This window comes from Anas acuta, chromosome 7 (genome assembly GCF_963932015.1).
Source record: "Anas acuta chromosome 7, bAnaAcu1.1, whole genome shotgun sequence".
In the NCBI taxonomy this organism is placed as follows: Eukaryota; Metazoa; Chordata; class Aves; order Anseriformes; family Anatidae; genus Anas; species Anas acuta.
In genome coordinates, this window is record NC_088985.1 from 15,021,871 (window position 1) to 15,044,484 (window position 22,614).

The 22,614-nt window shown below is 38.1% G+C and overlaps 1 protein-coding gene across 7 annotated transcripts in view; it reads right to left on the reverse strand.

Moving 5' to 3' along the window:
* Positions 1-10,854: 10,854 nt before the first annotated feature.
* LRMDA (leucine rich melanocyte differentiation associated) overlaps positions 10,855-22,614 on the reverse strand; it is a 703,906-nt gene continuing 692,146 nt past the window's right edge. For all 7 annotated transcript variants that reach the window (XM_068687774.1, XM_068687775.1, XM_068687772.1 and 4 more), the window contains one exon: positions 10,855-12,737. In XM_068687774.1, the coding sequence (XP_068543875.1) occupies positions 12,658-12,737 (80 nt within the window). In that variant the 3' untranslated portion in view covers positions 10,855-12,657. The remainder of the gene's footprint in view (positions 12,738-22,614) is intronic.

Below are 22,614 nucleotides of genomic sequence, written 5' to 3' on the forward strand. Positions count from 1 at the left end.
TACAATCTCAGCTTGTACCATGTTCTCTTATTCCAAGTCTTTTGTGCATCAATCACCAATACACAGAAATGGTGCACAGCCTCAGCAAAACAATTTCAAATGTTATTCTCTGCCAGCAATGAAACCACCTTGCACTACTAATTTTCATTTATGCTGACAGTCAAAACCAGCTAAAAGTTGACCAAGGCTTATTTTCTCTGTGATATGCCATAAAGAAAAATATATTATTACCTTGGTTTTACTCTGGTATCCCTGTAGGTCTTGATTACATATCTTTGAAGAGAAGAATTTTGGAGGTGAACCCAGCCTCCCATGGGAGCTTCAATTCACCTGTCCTGTGCAGAAAGGACCGAGTTTAAAGCTAGTATGTTTTCCCCTGCACTGGTACTGAGGCGAACAATGTGCTGTACAAAGGGAATCTCTATGGGCAGGTCAGCACCTACCTGCTCAATACCTCCTCAGCAATACTGGTGCCTGCTGCAACCTCCCCACTGAACTATGTGCCTCACCAGTCTCTTAATTTAGACACAGGAAGAGTTCACCAGGCAATACCTCATGAACATACCCTTCAAGGCATAAGAAATCATGTAATGGAGGAGTCCATCTGAGCATCCTTTTCTTCCAGAGGGCAACCAAGTCAACCAAGTTTGAATGTCAGTATAGGTTGTCAAAGGGAGAACCTCAAAGCATTTGGAGTTCAGGTCTAAGTTAGCATGCTAACTTGACTTCTCCTAAAGCCGTATTTTATACAAGGATAAAAAAGCGGCCTTTTGGGATATATTGTTTTCATATTTCTGACCCAGCATAGAAATATGTGGGGTTTTGGTTTTTGGTTTTGCTGTTGTTGTTTCAATGTTTTCAACTTTTAGCTTTAGTTTTGGATGCAAAGAGAAAAACGTTTAAAAATATTTTAGAACCTCAGACAACAAAACTATACAACATTCTTCTCCAGTAATGTGATGGATGGATTTAAGGTAACAAATTTATTTGTCAATCCTTTCATAAAGCTGTATAAAAAGTGTGTGTTTTAAACACATTCCTTCACTGAGCCTTCTTTTCCTCCATCCTAACCTCTATAATGTCTGTTTTAACATACAGAAGGAAATACTGTTAAATCCATGCTTGATTTATCACTATGCCTAGGTAGCCAAAAGATTTAACTAGAAACCACTCCAATAGCCTGTAGGTACCACTGACTTTCTAATACAAAAGATTTTTTTTTCCAACTTCAGCTTGCCAGGGGATTCGCATTATCAGAGTCTGATTGTATTTGGAAAATGCTAAAATTGAATCCTCTGTATTCACCTCCCAGGCTGTTAAAGAGAAAGGTATCTCCTATGTTAAACTGGAAGTTATATGAGGAGCAGGCACTCATCCACTGCAATCAATGACAAGCTAATGGGTTGCTGACCATAAATTCTCTGGAAACCTCGACACAAAGCTCTTGATTCAAGTGATCTGTGCTGCAGTCCCTGAGCCATTACAATCACTTTTATTTGCACAAACTTTTGGGGCCGGCATTAAAAGATGCACTACTTCAAAGAAAATATCAACATGATAGCTTAAAAAGAATATTATTTTAAGTTGTCTGCAACTCAGATTTAAAAGGATATAATCAGAAATGCAAGCTGTAAGATATCCAGAGATAGTACAATTAATAAATCAATAAATTCAACTCTTTGGTACAATAATCATCACTATTGGCTGGATCCTCAGCTAGTATAAATAAATAGCATGAGGGCACACATGACAAGTTGCTTCATCAGCGACTGAAGCCTTGTTGTCTTTATACGTTTTGATTATTAAGGAGTTTCTTTGGCAAGTCAGTGCTATTTCTGAGTACACAGTTCATGTATTTGGGTCACCCTTACAGAAAGCTTGAAAGATTTATCCTTCTGACTTGGGGGAAAATTTCCGGAAAAAAGGGTGCTGACCTCCTGTCTGCCTACTTGGTGGCTGGTAAATGTTAGCACAGCTTGATAATATCAATTAGACCGGGAAGCTTTATTTTAAGTTTTTTGAACTATCACTACTGCCTGTGTCCATTTGTCTTTTTTATTCCCTAGATGTGCCATGACAAGGATTAAATGCGACACACACCAAACTTTGAATGTCCCGCAGCCAGTTCCAATGGCTTGGATGCTGTCATTTCGAGCTACATCAGGAACAGTGGCTCAATGGCTGCATCTGTGACACATGTCAGAAACTTTTAAATGTCTGCTCTTTTTTTCATCAGGATGCTTCTGTATCCTAGCTAGGGAAGAGATGACATTTTGTGTTTGGGTGGAACTTGTTGTAGCTCCCTCTTCCTGCCTCCTCTAACTGTCAGCCTGAGTTTCCCCTAAACATATCAAAATACAGGCAAATAAACCTTGTCATTTAGAAATATATTCAGTAGTAACCATGCTTGAAAACAATGTTTTAGGAGGAACTTGGGCACATTTTCTCATAGAATAATGCGCTACACAAAGCACAGCGCTAGGCTATTTCTGACCTTTGTTATGTGCCGCCTTAGAAGATTGATGTGCACAACTCAGATACACATGAATTCCTTAACGTTTCTGTTCTTTTTCCACTAAAGTGGAATAATTTGGCATACAAAATACACAGTATAACAGGGTGCCTTTTTCAAGGCTTGGAAGAATTAACATTTTGAAAAGAATACATAGGTTAAGGGTACAAAATGGATCATCTAATGGACACTAAGGGGTCTCAGGGCAGGACTCCAGGAGCTGAAAACACAATTCAGAAGAAGAGAGCAGTCTTATATCATTATCATCTATGTAAAATAAATGCACATCTTTTTTAAGCTCAAATTGGGATTTCTTTGTCTTTTAAAATTAAGATAAACAAAAAAAAACTAGAACTGGACATCTTGATTATGACATTTTCCCTTTGGGTTTAATTGATACAATACATAGTCATTTTTCTTCCTTTTCCCTGGGCAGTCTGAGTTCTTCAGATTCTCCTGGAGTTATTTGTGACTGTGTATGGGCAGCCAGACATGTTTCACACAGTTAAACACTGTGTAATTTTACTCTGGGGCTCTCTTTACCCATTTCAACTGGCCATGTTTCAGCTAGATTTGACTAGCTGTTGGACTTAGAAAATTTAGCTTGTTAAAATAATTATTTGGGCTCCTAGTTAAATTTCCTATTTTTTAAAAAATAGCTTCAAGAACAAAAATGCAATGGTGGCACATGGGGTGGCACTTACAAGCAAACATGCAATTCAATCATGTTTTTTGAAAATACATCATATAGGCCCATATCCCTGCTAGTACTAGAGGAATCCCCTAGAGGGATCCTAACGACAGCGATTGCTTTTTAGGAGAACCATTCTGCCTATTTACATCTGACAGTGAAGAAAGCTGGACTTAGATGTGAGATGCTCATTTAGCAGGGGGTAACCTGAAACATGATTCTGTTGCAGAGGGCATTCCCAAACCTTCAAGTAAAATGCATCCATTCTTGCTCTGGACAGATGAGCAATGCAGTCCTCAGTGCTGCACCCTACCTTTGCTGTGTATGCACCTCATTGTACATTCAATCCTGGCATCCAGGGACACTACAATTTTTTGTTTTGTTTTTCCTCGGAGGCACTGTTTCACCATTAATTTCATTGCTAGATGAAAGACCATAACTGGAAGCAAAAATTTATTAACTTCTATTAAACTCTATATAAGTTACTTTAAAAGTCAATGCTTAAAGAAGGCTGCACTGAAGACTAAATGAAAAAGTTAATACCAAACAAGTAACCAGAATTATCACTGCACACAGTCAAGAATTTACTGCATTCAGATTAATTGGAGAATCAGTGAGTGAAAGGCAGGCAAAAAGGTGGAAAGGGCAAGAATACGTTTATTATCCTCAATAATACAGTGATTATTAGCTAAGGATAAACAAGATTTCCAAACCTCTTATGATGTTACTTTTCTTCTCTGCAGGGATAAGGAAAGGAGGACTGCCAGCATGATATGAGACTTCTGATAAAAGACAGTATTCTGCATTAGCCAGGAGCTACTGCAATGCATGATACAGACCTGATTAAACAAGAAAATACAACCAAAGCTTTTTGTAGTATTTACACGTTTTCAAACGCATGAACATGATAGATGGATGAAAATAATATTTAGAAAATACAGCCTCAAATTCAAACTGCTCTGAAAAGTAAACTGTTATCACCACTACTTTGGGTAGAATGCCCTAAAGGATAAATTTTAACAATGGCATTAACAATGACATTTATTTGGGATTTACTTTTGTGTGTGTATATATATATATATATATATATATATATATATATATATATATGTTAAAATGTAGCATTTTGTACAAAAGAAAAACAAATACAGAGTGAGAACACAATTTTTGTGATATGTTATTGCAACAGAGCTGGGAAAGTTTCAATTAACTAAGTCTCAGAATCATAACAGGTAAGAAGAGCATGCTACCATCTATATTTTTCCAGTATGGAAACAGGGACATACATTTTTATAAGCCTCAAAACCCAAATGACAAATGTAGCAGAATGTCTTATAGATCAAATCACTTATGTTGTGATTTGAGAAAAAAAAAAAAACACAAGTCAAAAACCATCAGACCTGACTAAATGGTTAAAAATAATTATATCTGGAATAGACTAAACCTCTGTAAAATAACTGTAATTTCCATTCTGATAGATAACAGACTGTTTCCACTGTCAAAACCTCCAGAAACTTATCAGCCAGCTTCTGCTTCAGAACTAACAATTCTCGGCTTCCTTCTTACCACAGGTGATAGACGCTCATGATTTTATATTGCATATTTTGGTACTTCATGTCAAAGAGCCTGCTTTTACATGTATTTTGATGTCTCATAAGAAAATGCAAACCATTCCAGCATTAAGCTGAAACCTGTGCTTGCTTCCATATTGCCACTGAGTGCATCCTGATGAGAGAATGAATGTGCACATGGAGCAAAACATGTAAGTGTACAGTGTCCTGTTCCTGGCTTTGTTTGTTCAAAGCAAACCTCTATTTTTCCCCTTTAAAATGGGTGTGTGTTCCTATGTTTTGTGATATGTGCTCCTACTGCCATTGATGTTGAAAGCTTTGCCACCGACATGAAAGGGAAGAGGATAAGACTCAGAATGTGCTTATGCTATAAACTTGTGATTAACATTAACAGCTGGTAGGTTTTTGGTAGTTTTTTTTTGTTTTGTTTTGTTTAGTTTTTTTTTACTCTTAAGCCTCATAAAAAAAGCTGAAAAAGCATTTATCTGAAAGTGGAAAATGAGGGCTTAGCTAGAGCTGTGCAAACCTTTCATAATGAAACCCAGAGCTAGCCTGATTTGGGAGAGTTGCTGGAGGTTTGACATTCAGGCCAGGTTTGCTAACCCCTCAGTGAATGTAGCTGATTTACAGTTTCAGATGAAAACCACATACAGCTCTGTAGTGGTTTTGGCTGAATGATGCTTTCAGCCTTTGCTCAATCCTGAAACTTATTGGGTGTGAACCCACAATAACCAAAACTTATTAAAAAAAAATAAAAATAAAAAAGAAGACTGGCATGAGCATCACATGAACAGAAACCACCCAAGGCTCTCAGGAACCCAAGCACAGCAAGCAGTAGCTGGGAGGAAAGGTATGTGGTATGTTAAGCATTACAGATGTTGAGATCTTGCAGTTCCTCCCTCATCTGAAGTAATAGCCAAAGAGGTGTGCAATTAGTGGGGCTCAAGCTAACCATATTAGGCACCAGTTGATAACTGCAGTTTGTCCATATTTCCCAGCTCACTGACATTTCCATTGCCTTGTATAATATGCACACTGTATAGTAGGTGGTGATTTGGTGGTTTGGGAAGTAGCCAAGGAAGGAGACTCCAAGTATAGTGAACTTTTTTCCAAAATTGATGTTGAAATTTGGCTACCTGAAACACATTACAAGTCATGGTTAAATCAGTAGGGTATTAAAAAGGAAATGATCTTGAGCAGAGAAGTTTTTCTTTTCCCCTCTCTTGCATTGTAATCCTCTGACCAGCCCTAAATCGACTACTAAGCTAAAGGAAATTAAAGAAAAGATGAATAAAAAAATCTCAAGCTGGGCCAAATTCATCCCCAGTGTAGCTTAGTTCAAGTAGAGTTAAATCAATGGAGTTCCACCAGGGATGCATTTGGCTTATTGTCAAAAGGAAATGAAGCAACTGTGCCCTCATTTACAGCTATCAACTTAAACAGAAATTTCATTATATGGGAATTTCTGAAAACAATTCCTAGGTAAAAAGAAGATTGCTAAGGTTGAACAGCACGTGTGTTTGAAAATTCCCTGAAGTCCACAACTGTCTGCTTACTCGATAGATACACTGAATGCCAGATAATTGAGTGCACACATTGTTTCAAAGGTCTTATAAAATCAGAGAAGCCTATAAAATGAATAAGCAGATTGTCTTCAGAAATCTTAACCTTTCTTTGTTTTTACTCTATTAAAACTTAAATACTGAATTGCAAAAAATAGCATTAACATAAAAGCAACAGTGCAATCAGAGATAAAAGTTATGCCAGCAATATCAATTTCAGTTACCTTGGTATTCTATTTATTTGCTTCACACAAATGTAAAATTGATGTAGAAATTTTTAAGTTGCACTCTTCTGCCACTGATGTTCTCAAGTGTTTGATTGTGATCTGAAGGGATTCTGTGAAACTCCTCTTTACTCCCAAGTATAATAAACTAAAACATAACATTAATAAAGACTTTTCCAAACATATTATATTCTACAAACTTTATTATAAAGGTATAATACTATAAGGATGTATTTATATTCTAAGAGGATTGGTGGAACTGGATGAAGGGTGAGATAGTCAATTAAAAACTTTCTAGATTAAGATGTAAGTTTAAAAATAAATAAATGAATGAACAAAAAAATAAATAAATAAATTTGACCTTACGTAGTTTTGTTTTTAAATTGGCAGCAAAACATTCAACCAGAATGCAAAATATTTCTAAGAAATTTTCAACTTGTGCTGGGAAGTGGTTTTGAACATATTTAGTGATGGCTCTCACAGCCATCACATTACATGCAATGTTAGAAGATAGAATATACTTTTACATTACAACTTCCAAATGCAACTAACTTTGAACTAAATATATTTTCCAAGATGTTGTTACATTAAAATGCTAAGGATGCTGAGATGATGATGATATTTTGTGAATGTGCCATGACCATGACTTAGTTTGTCCTTAAAAATATCTGCTCCTTGAAGGCTTGTGAAAATCCTGATCTGAAACCTTAATCTAATTGTCAGCAACTCTAAGACAGGGTCAGCTTCAGGTTGACAACACCACCAGAGGCAAGTCCATCAGAGTCACCTAACCTAAAAGGTAACTTTAAGAAAGATTCAGCTCTTTTAGTTCCACATACAGAAAACATATTAATTCAAACAGATTTGATGAAATAGGAGTGCTGGCTGTATCCTGCACATTCTCACATAACAAATGCCAAGGAAAATACTCTTAATACTCCTTAAGAACAAGTTATAAGTTACTGGAAGAAGCCACTTTACTTGGGTTGAACTCTCAGATAATCTGAGATCTCTGTAGGATTTTCTGGTCATATTACAAGTAAAATAGAGCATTAGCTGTAGAAAGGACAACACTCTTTAACCACTTAATACTGCCAGAGTGGCATAAGGAAATCAAAGGCTATATCAGTTACTCACAGTCACAGGTTAACTTCAAGTAGGTTCAAAACAAGAAGGCATAAACCAGCTTGGTCCTTCAAGACCTTCAGACTTGCTTGTATATATAATAATGCCCAACTGTTGGGCATTATTTGAAATTGTTAGTGTAGCCACGGTCCCACAGTAGATGGTTGTCTTCTCACAATCATATCTTGTTTTCTTTTATTCCCATTACTATATGTAGAAACGAATACAGAAAACAAATTTTAACTAAACAGCAAAAGTAGACTAGGCAGTGAGATGTAATGGTTACCAGGTGTATATATAAAAACGCTGAAAAAGCAAACTAGGCATTTCAATTCTTATACCACAAGCAGTGAAGCAGAAATTTCACTTTAAAAAGAAAATGGGAGCACTTACCTATTTCACACCATCACTTGCTTGCAGAGCAATGACATGGCAATTGAGGCAGACACAGCTAGAGATCTTCAGGAATAGAGGACAACAGCTGGCAAGGCATGTAAGACCTGACTTGATATCACCTGATTCACTGTCAAATTCCCCAGACTAATCCTGCAAATGGCTACTTAGAACGTGCCAAACATCCAGCCACAATCTTGCCTATACAGATACACCTCTGAAAAACTGAAATTCACCTCTTTCTTTCACATATGCCAACCATTTAACAAAGCAGACAGACAGACGGATGTACACAGAGTAATAGGAAAACAAAACAAAACAGAAAAAAAGGAAACCTCCCCAACTGGGCAAGCAGAGGCTCCTGTGACAGCTATCACACCACTTAAAGTAGAAATATATGGTAAGGCTCAGTCTGAGTCAGTATAAAATGGGCTGATTCAGAACCTCCCCATATAGGCTACACCTAGCAAAGCTCTGCTGGTGGTAAACATTTCCCAACATGCTCGTATGGTTGACAGGAAAAAAAAATATTAATACACCCACTGGCAGCAAGCGAACCCTGTAATTTGAAGAAAGAAATTTCAAAAGCACAGGCAGGTTTGCTTCTTTCTTCTGACTTAAATGGAAACAGCATAAGACCAATATCCAGTGATTTACAAAATTCTCAGTGTTAGCTTCCCTTATTATGACCCATCAGCCTTGATTAAGCACCTTTTATTCAAATAAAAACAAATACTGGGATATTGGCAGGAGTCTTATCTAAAATAAGATGGTAGAGCTGGGCCTACACTATTTATTTAGCAGAGCTACTCAAGCATGAGCTAAGATTTTTATTTCCATCCAGTAAGACCACTTAGGTATCTGGGGACCTGCTAGCTGCAAAGGTAACAGAGGCCATGGCAATACCATGCGGTCACAACTAACGGGCTTCAGGGTTGGTTTGTGCAGCACATATTCTTCCCCAGAAGACCTAGAAATGCTATCCCCTCACCTCGAAGCAGAAGAAGGAGAGAACTATATTCATTTTGCCTCTCAGCTTGTCAAGTCTTAACAGCTTTAAAGCTTACATAGTACAACTGGCCATAAATGCAGATGCAGGCTGGACGAGCAGCCTGTCCCTTTCTTGAGGACAGGAGATGACACTGTGCCCCCAGCACTGCTGAGGATATCCCTTGACATATACTCATGTACATGCTCTCACCCGCACAGAACTTCAGTCTCACACAAGAAACAACAGATGGGAACTGACCAGCAGAAAAAGCTCAGAAAGAGCAGAAAACACCCTCCCAGCATGGAAGCTGTTGTCACAGGAAACTATTGTGAAGTTATTTGTAGGTATTATGGACAAAAACAGTTTTAAGAAAAATTTGGAAAAGGATAACAAGAGCAGCTGGTTTTTGTTTTTTTTTTTTTTTTTTTTTGTTTTGTTTTTTTTTTGTTTTGTTTTGTTTGTTTGTTTGTTTTGTTTTTGTTTTTTTTTTTTTTATGAGAAGCCTTTCCATTACAAAAGGGGGTGCAGAGGTTGCTCATCTGATACTCTAACAGAAGGACAACACAGGGTAGTTGCTGGCAGGACACCTGTACATGTTGCTGTCCTTCATGCAAGTGTGTCCTCCTTAAACCTAAGCACTCCTAGGGGCCAGGTAACACAGAGAAATTGGATGGAAAGCCTCCCTGTCCAGATTAGAAGAGGTACACCTCAGACTGAGATAAACAGCAGACTGTAACAGTAACTTTGCAACGTTCAACAACTTCAGTGCGTTTGGATGAAATTCAGTGACTCTTCAAAATAAGCAATTGTACTAAACAGAGGAGCACTAGTATAACTTCATATGCACAGTTTGCACTATAAATATTTATTAGTATGCTGCCAAATGAACTGGTATTTCTCCTGAATTATCTTAACAGTAATTGTACTTACAAAGGATCAAAAAACTTGAAAGCTTGTACAATGTCCAGCATAAAGGTCCAGCAGATTACTGAAGATAATTTTCCATAACAATGGACAATATTTTGTTTCTTTTTATTATTTTATTTTGGTGTGTGTTCGTGATTTGCTGGTTGTGTGGCTTTTAAGAAATGACTTTTGCTCAAGCTTTCTTTATAGTCCATACAGAATAAATCTATCTTCTGACACTGTACAATGTGAGGAAAAAAAAAAAAAAAAGTGAAGAGCTTTACAAATGTTAAATGCATATATGGCAAGGCACATTTTTAGGTATTTATATTTTGTATCTGTTATGAATTTCCACTGCAGCATTGAGGCATTCAAGAGGCAGGTGTTCAAATATGTCTTCAACTCTTCTTTATGCCCACTTCTCTTTAGCTAAACCCACTTAGGCTAACCAGTGGATTACAACACCAAAAGAAGCAAAGATACTTGAAAATGTTCCACATGCTAAAAAAGAATGTTGTTTTATAAACAGCAATAAACATCCATGCACACACTAGCTTTTAAACAATACCCTAACACTTGTTAGCAATATAAAATAATTATTCATATATTATCCTTTTGCTTTTCCAGAATCAGTGACATTTAATTTCAATTCCCTTTGAGCATCTTGTAATTAGGGCTTTATCATATTTAACTATAGGTATATAATCCTCCAAGTGAAAAAAGAAACCAAAATGACGAGACTGTGATCACATCCCTCATTCCAAAAATATTTTTTGCCTCCAAAGCCTTGCATGGAACAAAACACTCCTAAAAATGATACAAATGGTTTTGACATTAGGAAAAGTAAACAAGCAAAATAAAGATGGAAAAATCATACGGTCAGTTTGCAAGTGCTGTTTATTGTTTGAGGCAGGGTTAAAGCCTTTCATAAAGACAAGAACATACATGCAACCAGACTGAAAGTGACATGAGGTTATTCTCAACACCCAGCAGAACCCTGCTGCCTATAATATGCCACAGCCAAAGCATGTGGAGGCTTCAAAACAGACAAAATATTATGAACAAACTAGAATTGTTGTTATTCTGGTAACCAAGAGAGAAGACAAGTGCCCTACATACTTCTAATAATTATTTTTGTGGAGAGAAAAACAAAAAAAAAAAGGCATTTTTTTTTCCTTTATCTAATATCTCCCAGGATTTCTAAGGTGAATTCTCATTTCTTGGTAACCACCTATGACGTTAGTAGAGGTATTACAAGTGGCTTCCATGTTCCACTTCTGCATGCAACACCAGCCATGACAATGGTCAAAAACATTAGGCAACTTCTAAATTAGGAGCATCAAGTAATTTCAAACAAACAAAGAACAGCCAGACAACGATGACTCTCAACTAGGACCAATATGGATAGGTTTGGAACAGAGGGCAGAATTTTTGCATATTCCTAGGTCACTCACATCGTAACTAGCAGTGTTTAACATGATGTATTTATTAGGCATTGTGATCTTTCTTTCACAGTAAGAAGTTCATGATTTTAAGCATGTCCAACTTGTTTCATAAACAAGCAAGAAATATGCTACACATTCTTGTTTTTTCACTGAAAACCTGACAGTAGTCCTTCCTAGGTAGAATTCAAAAGGTATTAATCAGAATTTGTCTCTAGAATATACTAGTAAAGCTGTTAATTATGTTAATTCCACCAGTTACTTTTATTGTCTTTTTTCCCATCTGAGTAATCATACCCATCTGGTGGCAATTGTATTTTATATCCCTCTTTTTAAGCTCTTTTCTCATTCCAAATTTAAGCATTTCATTCAAAATGTACTCTCTACACAAGTTAAAACTATCTTGTGCAATAAACCAGGAATAATGCACACTGTCAATATCATAATTGAGGGCTTTTTCCAAGTAGACAGACAACCTTGTGCAACTACTACAGTGTTAAAAATGACCCATTTTCTGAAGGTCAGAGTAAGCAAATGTTGAGATGTAATTTAGTAATGAGCAAATTTAGTCTGTGAAGTTGTTTAAACCCTTTTCCTTTGCATATAATCAAAAATACACATTGATAGTACTTTGCATAGCTGAAATATTTTCAGTATTTTTTTTTTCCTGTTGAAAGAAACAATAATCCATATTGTGGAAAAACCAAATGTGCTCTATGAAGAGGATTTGTGTGAGCATGTAGGAGATGATAGAAACACAAGCACTTAATTCACAGGGAAAAAACTTAGAACAGATAAGGGGCTTTTTCATCTGAAATTATAGCCTCTCTCTTTTATAAACACTTTGATATCGTCAGCCACTCTCGCTCAACAGGCAAGCAGGAGATAAACGTGCTGCTTTTGCTAAGGCGTCGACCGATGGAGCATGCTCACTGAAGCCCCAGGTGTGACCCCTGCTCTTCTGCAAGCAGCAATTGGACCAGGCAATCCATCACGGTGCTCCTCCTGTCAGGCCGGGTGCTCGGCTGCAGCTGTCTGTCACACTGGTGGATGGGACCTGCTTAAAGGCAATCATGTCAATCTCTATGTGGCTACTCAGACTAAGATAGAAGGATGATCTTGACAGGCTTGGCAAAGTCAGCAGAAGGCACTAGAGGACTTTAGTTACATGCTTAAAATTTAGATGCAATTTGTGCTTCTCATGTGGAGGGACTGAAGAGGCACGAAAGAGCGTTGTGTTCTACAGCTGGTCATCTCTGATGAATCTGTTGCCTTCGGAATGCTTTCCATAGTAAATGTAGCGACATTTTCCCAAAATGCCTACAGGAAACAGGAAATGAATTACAATTAGGAAAGCGGTGGCACAACATTCAGAGGCACACAAACAAGGAAATTTGAAGGAGGGGGAGGAACAGTTCTCTTGTCGTACTGCAAAAGGAAGTTTGTACGTTGGAAATATTCAGTATTACCGTTTCAACAATCAGCTTTTAATCCACTAGGAAAACTTATGTTCATATACCTGCGTGAGCTATCTTGTTAAACAAATACCTGTAAATGTCTTCAAAAATGGAATGACATCACACTAGAACATCATAGGCTGTATTTTAAATCACAGTAACCCTTGACCATTTTTTAAAAACAGGGAGTCTGGATGGGACTTACAGTTTGTACTGTCTGCAATCTCCCTACTATGTGTTTACATGGTATTCCTGATGATTAAAAACAATTAAAGTGTTAATTATGCTAAATATTGTTACATATAGAGGATGACTTCAAAAATTACCAAGAACGCTGCTTTTGAGAGAAAAGGCACATTATTCTCAGTGTGTACAGGAGGCAAGATGCCTGACAAAGCCTTTACTGCTGTGGGTGAGACATACATACCTGCAGATCTCACTACGTTATTCAAAAGCATCCCCTCTGGTGGTACTAAGTGGTATGTGAAAGCGTAAGTTCACAGTCACATCCCACCTGTGAACATCCTCAAAGATGCTAAATTTTACTAGCAGAGCTGTTCTTTGTGCCCCCAGGCACATATAGTCAAATTAAAGTCATTTCCCATGCACAGAAGAAAGGTGAAAAAGTCTCTCCTATCTTGGGAGCGTCTGACACAGCTGTCGCTGAAGTACGTAGTTCACCCCCATAAGGGCACATATAACCTAGAAAGGAGACAATCATTGCCTTACGTAAAGGGTAAAGATTAGGAAGGAGCATGATCCTCAATTCATTTCAGTTCTGGCTTGCCAGGACTCACACAGCAGGAAATGTACTCACTTGCAGTATGAATCAGATATACAAGCTTTTATATTCTGCATCTATGTTTCCAGTGCCATGTGTGCTAGCTAAGCAACTAAAGCCTTGGAAGGCATGGGATGTGGAAGATTAATGTCAAACCATGCTCTTCTTTCTTTCTAAAGCATCATGGTAACCCATTCCTATGGAAAAAAAAACAAAACAACAAAAAAAGATACTCCCATCATTCACTGTGAAAAACATATTCCTCTTCAGGAGAGGAAAAAATGGGGACAAGTGCAGTGTTTGGTGCCACTCCCCTTCTCCACAAAGCTTTCTTCAATAATTTCAATTTCCATAATTTCTGTAGTGGAGTAGGTTCCACATTCAAAGGGTGATGTTATCGTCCCTAAGCAAGCGTCTAACGAAAAGCCAGCTTTTACCCCTAAACAGACGATATTCCAAGTCAAACTGCAGCAGGCATTAGATTGGAAACAAGACCATTTAGAGCTCTAAATGTAAAGGATACAAACAGTTTATTAACGGCATTCTTCAGAGTCCTTTTTCACTGGCATTGATAAAAGTCTTGTTTGAGGTCTGCCGCATTTCTTGAGGACTGGAAGCGAGACTGTTTATAGAGATGCTGGTGAGAGAGTGCTGTTTGATGAATGCTGGAGACTGTAGCTAGGTGTCAGCGCTTAGAAAATGAGGCAAGGACATGAGGTATTAATATTGTCAATGATCTCTTGACAGGAAAACAGATACTGCATTCACCGTCAGATTTAAATAGACATCAAGTGCATTAACGACAAAAGGGCAGACTTCAAACAAAGGGGGCTGTATGGTGTTGCGCTGAGCGAGTCTCCGAGTTGGCAATAACCTGATCTGAAAAGACACTGTCAGGACTACAGACAGGCCCCGAATTGTGTGCGGTGACAGAAAACAGAGATGCTGACAGAGATACCGGTGCCATATTATGCCAAGTATATTCCAGCGCTGTCTCCAGCCCTAACTAAATCTGACATCATTTCCTATCGCTTATAGTATTCTCCACTGCTCTGGCAGAATATTTCTCCCCAGACATCATTACAAACTCCACTGTAGTTTTAAAGTTACTGGCAGGCCTGTTCTGTCACAGAGGTTGGGTCTACAGGCCTAAGGATAACCTCAGTCAATCTAAATTTGGAGTTTGCTGGAGAAGTGCTCTCATTTTCACTGATATCTCAGCTACTTGAGGTGATCTGAACGCTAAAGTGTGAGGAGCTGTCACCTTGAATAAAATCCTTAAAGTAAAGACGCTCGGTTCCTGGGATGTTCAGCAAAGATGTCGGACAGTCTGGCAGCAGGAAATGAAATCCAGCTGCTGCTGCTCGCCTGGGGATAAAGGTGCTTGGGCTAGTGACAGTTAAAGTCAGCTGAAATTTTTGAACTCCTGCAGCCTACAATTGTTTAAATTAAGGAAGTGTTGTCTCCGCAGAGATTCCCTACCAAGGCACACAGCTGTGATTCGATTGCCAGGCATATTACACACACTGCTCAGAGAGTCTTGATAAAAGTGCAGTTGAAAATGTTGCCATGAGACTTTATTTATCATGAAGGTTATTTGTAAAACAATAATCTGGCTCATAAATTAAATGCGGTGACTGGTTGGGTTTTGTTTTGTTTTCCCTCTCCATTTCCCACTCCCTTTGGCAACTGCAGAAAACCAAGAAACTACAAAAGGCTTATGTGCTACAATAAGGGTTTTGATGCTAAGATATGTTGTATGTGAATTTAGGAAATCTACAGCTTGCCTCCTGCCCATCTGCAATTGTACTTGTCCTTGCAGTTCAGGAGCATGGATATGGTTTTGCACACAGACAAGGGGAGGAATTGGGGGAAACAATACATCTGTGACTTTTGTGGTGTTTTTTAATTAAAATATCCAGCTTGGTTATAATAACCTAAGTATACAGCCTATGCATCAAAACAACACACAGCATCCTGAATGAGGTTGCTGCTCGTGGTTCTTGAGGAATGACAACACAAGGTCTCTTGAGGGATCATCTTCCCTGAATGAGGCTTCTAATTTTTCTTAAGTAGCTGCTTCTACCATCACCACAAGCTGTTAGAACTATAATTATGAAAAAAATGCATTGGGAAAAATCATTTTTAAATTCACCCTTTATCTTTTAAATGTTTTCCCCCTTCGGAATGGATGTTCTAATTATGCTGGGTAAGTAATGACCTTGCAGTTGCTTGCATGTGTTGTGGTATCAGTCTTTTTTCACAAACACATTGTAATGTCAGCAACACCAGCTTTTCCCTAGCTGAGGGAAAACCCAATTATCCAAATAAATAAATAAATACATACATGCATACTAAAGCAGATGAAAAATTGTTCAAGTCATGTTTGCTCCTTTTAAATTGGGCATGTGTTGCAGAGAGCTATTGTGCAGTTGGAACTCCATACACTTTCCTAGAGTAGAAAAAGTTTGTAGATGTTCATGTATTACAGGGAAAATGATAAAAAAGCTGTAATGGGATGTGCTAAACTTACAGATCATACAGCCTCAGCCATAGGTCCAAATTCAGATGAAGCCAACAGAAACATATGGGAATTGTTATCTGGTAGCATCTCATTGTCTATCGTGGTTCACACTTTTTCCTAGTAAATAACTGCTCTGCACCTATTAAAAAGCACCTCTCAGCCATCACAGCTGGGGCAGCTGCTAGCAGCACAGCCTTCTCCAGTAGCATTCAGTTTTCTTTAAAAGTAATTACTAAAACTAAGTAGTCAAGCCAAAACTTTTGCCATCCCCCCCTCAAAACCATTGCCACATCTGCCCAAGATTGCCCTAAGGCACCCATTTTAACATCAAATGTTTTTAATAAACCCCTCTGAAACTGCAAACAGCAAAGTATTCACAATTAAAATTGTCTGTCAAACACATTGGTTTACAGTACACAGCAGGGATTACATTTCAGCATACAGTCCTCTGCCTGTCTTTCACATGGGTTAACCACAGGTCCTCATACTAGGCACTGTGGTCAGATAAAGTGCAGTACTTCACACACAGACTTGATATTCTAGCAGGATTCCACTTTGCCTAAGTTTAAGTTGAGTATGGTACCTAAATCCTCCACTGCCAATTTGTATTTGATCCATATTCATCTCTTTCTCCACACCCTGCTGTTGTATAGTTTTGCTATGGGCTATTAAACAGCTGCCATGTTCCACTAAGAAGCTGCGTGCATTTCAGTGTGGTTATACTACCAGTCTGTAAATTGTTTTGAGACCCTTCAGGATGAAATATCAATACCATTATCATTTTTTTCATAGGCACTTGGGCATTTCCTACAATTAATGAACAGAAGTTGCAAAATTCCCTGAAATATTAATATGAACTTCCTTTACTGGAAATAATTCCCTACCTACAACATTCAGAGGAGAATAAATACCTATCTACAAACAGTTTCATATATATAATGCTACTGATTTAGGCAAAACACATCCATCAGCTGCTACAATTTAAAACTAAAACTTTTTTCTCTAAGGGTATAAGTGAAGCTAGTTTGAAACAAAAATCCTTTTGCACAGGAGTTTAATTTTTTTTCATTTTATGTTTATCTTCATGTAAATAACAACTTTTTGTACTTGACAATTTCTTATCTTCAATTTCACTTTGATTTTTTTATAAGAAATGAAGCACTAGGGTTTTTCAAGAAATTAGTAGCCTGATCCTACAGACCCTCAATAGCACATAGGTTCTCTCATTTTTCCCCCTGCTAAATCAGGACTATTAGATTATATATACATTCACAGTCATCATAGTCAGAATAATTTCTCTTTAAAAAAATAATTATACCTGAGCTATTTATTCTAAAATCATCATTAAAAACATTAAAGCATCTGAATGCTGTAAAAAGCATCAAAATATTTTCAAACATACTCCTTCAAAATATTCACTTTTTAAACCTCAGTAAATAATTTCTGGCACAACTTAATTGAAATGGACCATCTAGTTATTTAAAAGCAAGTAAATAAAACAAACAAACAAACAAACAAAAAACAAATTCAGGTAAATCAGCCTGGTATTCAGGGAGCATAAAGCTGTGCAAAGCTTCACAGCACACAAGGGTGGGAACCTGAGGAGGGTGCTAGAGGGAGAAGAAATGCTAAATCTCTCACAGTGGAGAAGAAAAAAAAAAAAAAAAGAATAAACAAAAAGTTGACTTAGGCCCAAGTAGTTAGCTTTTAGTTCTACTGAGTCTTGTGGCTGTAATAGCAGGGAGATACTTTACAAATGAAAAAAAAAAAAAAAGAACCTCCCCTTCCCCAGATGTTGAGTGCTTGTTCAAGTCACTCACTCTTCAAAGGTTCATTCACCTGCTTTAATTTCCACACATTTATGCATTTGTAGTTGGTCTTTTTAGTTGTTTCTGTAAAAATGCAGAAAATGCATTTCTATAAAGAGCAATAGTCTGAGCAATTTAGGAACAAGAAATCATTTACCTTTAGAGATCTATTAGAGCCAAAATCAGAAAAGAACTCTTTTTTAGTTATGTTTTTGACCCATAATCTGTAAAATGGACCAATTAATTACAAATTTGAAATGATAAACTTACTGTAGGGCAAGAATGGAGGGAACTATAGACAGGCTTTTTGTTCTTCATGATTACTTTTGGTGGAACAAAACAAGTTTCTATTGAATATGCTCCAGCCCGTGAACTTTCTGACACAAGAACATGAAAAGATCAACTGTAATGTAATAAAAAGTGTAAGGGACCACCTGGGTGGGTCACTAAGTTCTCCTCAGAGAAGCCAGGTACATAACACAGAGAGTCTACGCAAGCTTTCACCCTGCCCTGTCAAGATAAAACACAGTGCCACACAGCAAACAAACCACTGTCAGTATGGAGGAGCTGAAGCTCAAAAACTGCAACGTGACATGGAAAAAGAACAGAAGAGCTGCCATTGTCAATGCCAATGTGAAGGAATCCCTGACCACTACAGCTCAACCTGTCTGTTGTGACCAAATGCCCCACTACAGGTTGGAGTCAAGACACAAGAATAAAGTAGGCATCTGTTACAGTCTGCATCACTATCCTGTATCCATTTCTTTTGTCTTGCCTATTTTGACCTATAAGCTTGTGAGGACCTAATGGGAAGACTCAGTACCTTTCAATATGTCCTTTTGATAGCAGAAACAACTGTCCTAATCACAACCCTCCCTTTGTGGGTTGCAATGCTAAAATAAGGTAGCCTTCATGCTCAGGGGAGATGAATTACCTCTTCGTTCTTCTCCCTGCACAGGGATTCCAAAAAATGATAATATTTTCCTCTGGACACCCTACAGCACGGGGCATGAAGTGCTCTCCTTCATACTGAAAGCAATTATTGAATGGCACAAAATGAAATCCATATCCATTCTGTGGCAATGGTGTTGGAATTACACACCTAAGCTAGAGCTGAGAGGAATCAGGGCAGGCAAAACTAAGACCCAGAATTATTGCAAGCATCCTGCACAGACAAGTACTGCGACATGTCAAGTCTCACTGGCCTGTTTGTAGGAAGGGGGGAAAAAGGGGGAAGTGAGAGTAGGGGAGGGGAAGGAAAGCAGTCAACAGGGAGATGTTGGAAAAATTTGCAATGAAGGTGATAGGAATATAAAGATGTGAAGTTTGCATCCCAGGCCAAGGGAGCTGCATAAATGTTCAGTGTAAACTAGCAGTCAAGCTGATGTGTGATAAAGTGCAGCCTGCTGTAAATACACTTCAGGGCTCCCAATGCAGCTGGGGATGAAACTTGTAATTTGGAAGGGGGGAGGGAGGGGGAAGTAAGAGAAAAAAAGAGTAAAGGAAAAAAAATGCACTGCAAGCTTTTTCTCACATAATCTGTTACTGGAAAATTGAGAAGCTTGTCCAAGTCCGTGGGAATAAGCTGATGAGCTGATACTTAATAATAAACCATATTGTGTCATGGTGCGGAGTCATCTAGATCCATTCAGGCCACAAACTATATTACTTTATACAGCCCTGGCTGACATACATTTAAAGCCCTCTACACATTAAGGAGCCATTAGGCTGACAGATTAAAAGTTATCTTGGAGCTAATGTTTCCATTATGCGTATCCTGGCAGTGGAACAATCAACACACTGTTCCTCAGATGTCATACTTTGTTTAAAAAAAGGGTAGGGGGGAGAAAAGGGAGAAAGGAGGGTATCTCTCCCTCCTTGAATGACATTGACATGATCAGCTTTGATCTAGGCATGTGCTGTCTACAGATTCTTTACTGTTGGCTAAAATAGGAGCATTTAGGGCATAATACTTTAAATCATTAACCAGTACTGTACTCCTCTGGGTATCGTTGTTACAATTTAAGGTCCCACACTTGGGATTTCTTTGGAATCTTTCCATGCTTATTGTAACCATCATCAGAGAAATATGTTGGGGGGTGTGTGCATCTGCCTCTCTAATGAAAATAAAGTAAAAATTACCAAACAAAAAATCCAAATGCTTTTGTCTCTTTACTGTGTCTTTACAGTTTTTACACTCAGGTAGTGTCATGGATTGAATTAATCCAGACTTTACAACAAAATATTTCTTGTTGAATATGCTGACATTCTTAAGCAGATGTTTTTAAATAGTTAGGCACATAAATTGTATATTCAGTGAGGTACTGCAGTCAAAGAAACCCAAATACACAGAAAATATCAGCACACCAGATATTACGGATTAAATTATACTTAAATTCATATATATAGAATACCACTCTTGAGGGGGATGGAGGAAAAGAAGTATGGGTTCATAGTTCTTCTAGTCTTTTGAACACTTTTGCATATACCTCATTCTCTCGTACTGGTCTAAATAAAAGCAGTAGGCTAAAAGCAAAACAAATTACTGTAAGGATCCAGTGCCAATCAGGTTGCATCTGTTAAGCATCCTCCATCTCTCAACCAGTGTCACAAAAGCTGCAATGCCTTCTTTTGATGGCCAAGTACCCAAACTGGACCAGCACTTTCAGCCACCAGCCACTCCCTGCCAGCAGCTCCACGCCGAGAGCAGCAGCACTAGAGGGCAGCATGCATTTGTCTAAAAAAACGGACCACACTAGCAAGCGAAATACGCCGCGCTGACAATTAAAGCAATACTGTTTGTTAGTTTTGCAGCCAATTTCTTGTTCTGTCATGATCAAAGCCTATATTCATACAGTCTTAGCTTTCAGCTTTTCGCCCAGGAGCCTGACTGCTGGCTGGACTAACCTCAGTGAGCATCAGTCTGTGTATACAGATGGCTGCAGAAGGATGTCACCGGGCAATGGTCTGAACAAAAGGCTCAAAGTGTTGTCCGGGGGGAGGTGATGGCTGTGCACACTACCAGCTCCAAGGGCAGCTGGGGTGGCACTTTGTAGTCCCTCACAACATAAATGTTAGTGCTGTTTTCAACAGTCTTTCTATTACTTTTGATAATGCACCAGTGTGGTCACTGAAGTGACGTTAAGACGTTAAGAGACACTTTTAATACCTTTGCTATAGTGGGCAAGGAGGTTGTAAAAATCCCACCCTCACTGTGTATTAAAGTTCAGCTGTTGAGCATACACTCACCATATTAACGTCCAAGATTTTCAGTTAATTTGGCTAACATATGCAAAAATGGCATTTCTATAGGCTGCTCTAGACTTTGGGCAACATTCTACTAATAATATGTACATTAATCAGCAATGGAATTAAACCATAAAGAATGACAGGATCATTAAGAAAACAGAAAGTGAATATAATTATATTTTACTTTACAAACTTTAACCATGCGCAGATTGCATTACAAGTAAATGTAAGGGGGGAAAAAAGAGGGAAGTAAGCTTTTTTAGTAACTGTGATAGAATTAAACAAATGTACTGTGATTTATGTAGCAGAAAGCAAACTTTTGGAATAATTGTTCGGAAAGTCTACAAGCATTCCAATAAAATTATAAATTCTTATATGAAAAAATTTGAGCAGCAGAGCCCTTCTGGAGAGTTTAGACATAAATTTGGCTCATCTCATGAGTAAAACTTGCTTTTGGATCTCAAATGTGTTCCTGCTGGAGGAGTTCACATCAGGAAAAAAAAAAGCCATACAAAACTCAGTCTGGCTCAAATGGTTTGAAATTTCTCAAGAGAGTCATCTGAAATAAAGACAAGTTACTTTTTATTTTTAAAGCTGGGAAAGAAAGTCTCTCAAATAAAATTAAAGAGCATAATGAAATAGTGCTGCTGTCACATTATGATACAGTTAAGGGAACCTTCTTTGCATGCTATTACTTGCTCCCTTCCATAAGCCCTTCCTCAGAAACAAAGGAAACATTTAACTAATTGCTAATGATCGAATTGCTATGATTCTTGCTAATACAAAAACAAGCATTCTTAAGAAGCTGACACTGCAAAGCCCTGGGTTCCCTTGATTTCCAGTGGAAGCTAAAGGCATTTAGCACTCTGTAAGACACATCCGGACCCCACATAACTGGTGAAATGCCTTCCCTCTTGTAGCTATTACTGTATAGCACCAAATGAAATCAAAAATGCATCTGGATCCAAGCACCCTAAACGTTCACTAAAAGCCTAGTTCTCTGGACTAAGCCTGGGCTTGTCTCTTAGCATAATTTAGTGCTATGCTATATCACATCTACACCACCATAGCCTATTGCCAAACCCTTACTGGCCATAGCCTAATTCCCAAACACTGCCTGCCTCCAATACTGAATGCCAAAATACTGTCATGGTTTCCTATCTTCAACTCTCTTCCCCTTCCTCAGCCTCCTTTTACGCTAATGAGAGAGGGGCTGAAGGTTAAATCACAGTGGACAGCAGAATGCAGTTTACAAGCGCACTTGTAGCCTCTATGGAATCTTTTGCTAAAGATAGGAGGCTAAGGAATAGCTGAAGAGAGGCACATTAAAACCCTTCCATTAGGGTCAGAGTTATTAAAGTTTAGTCAAAGCACCAAA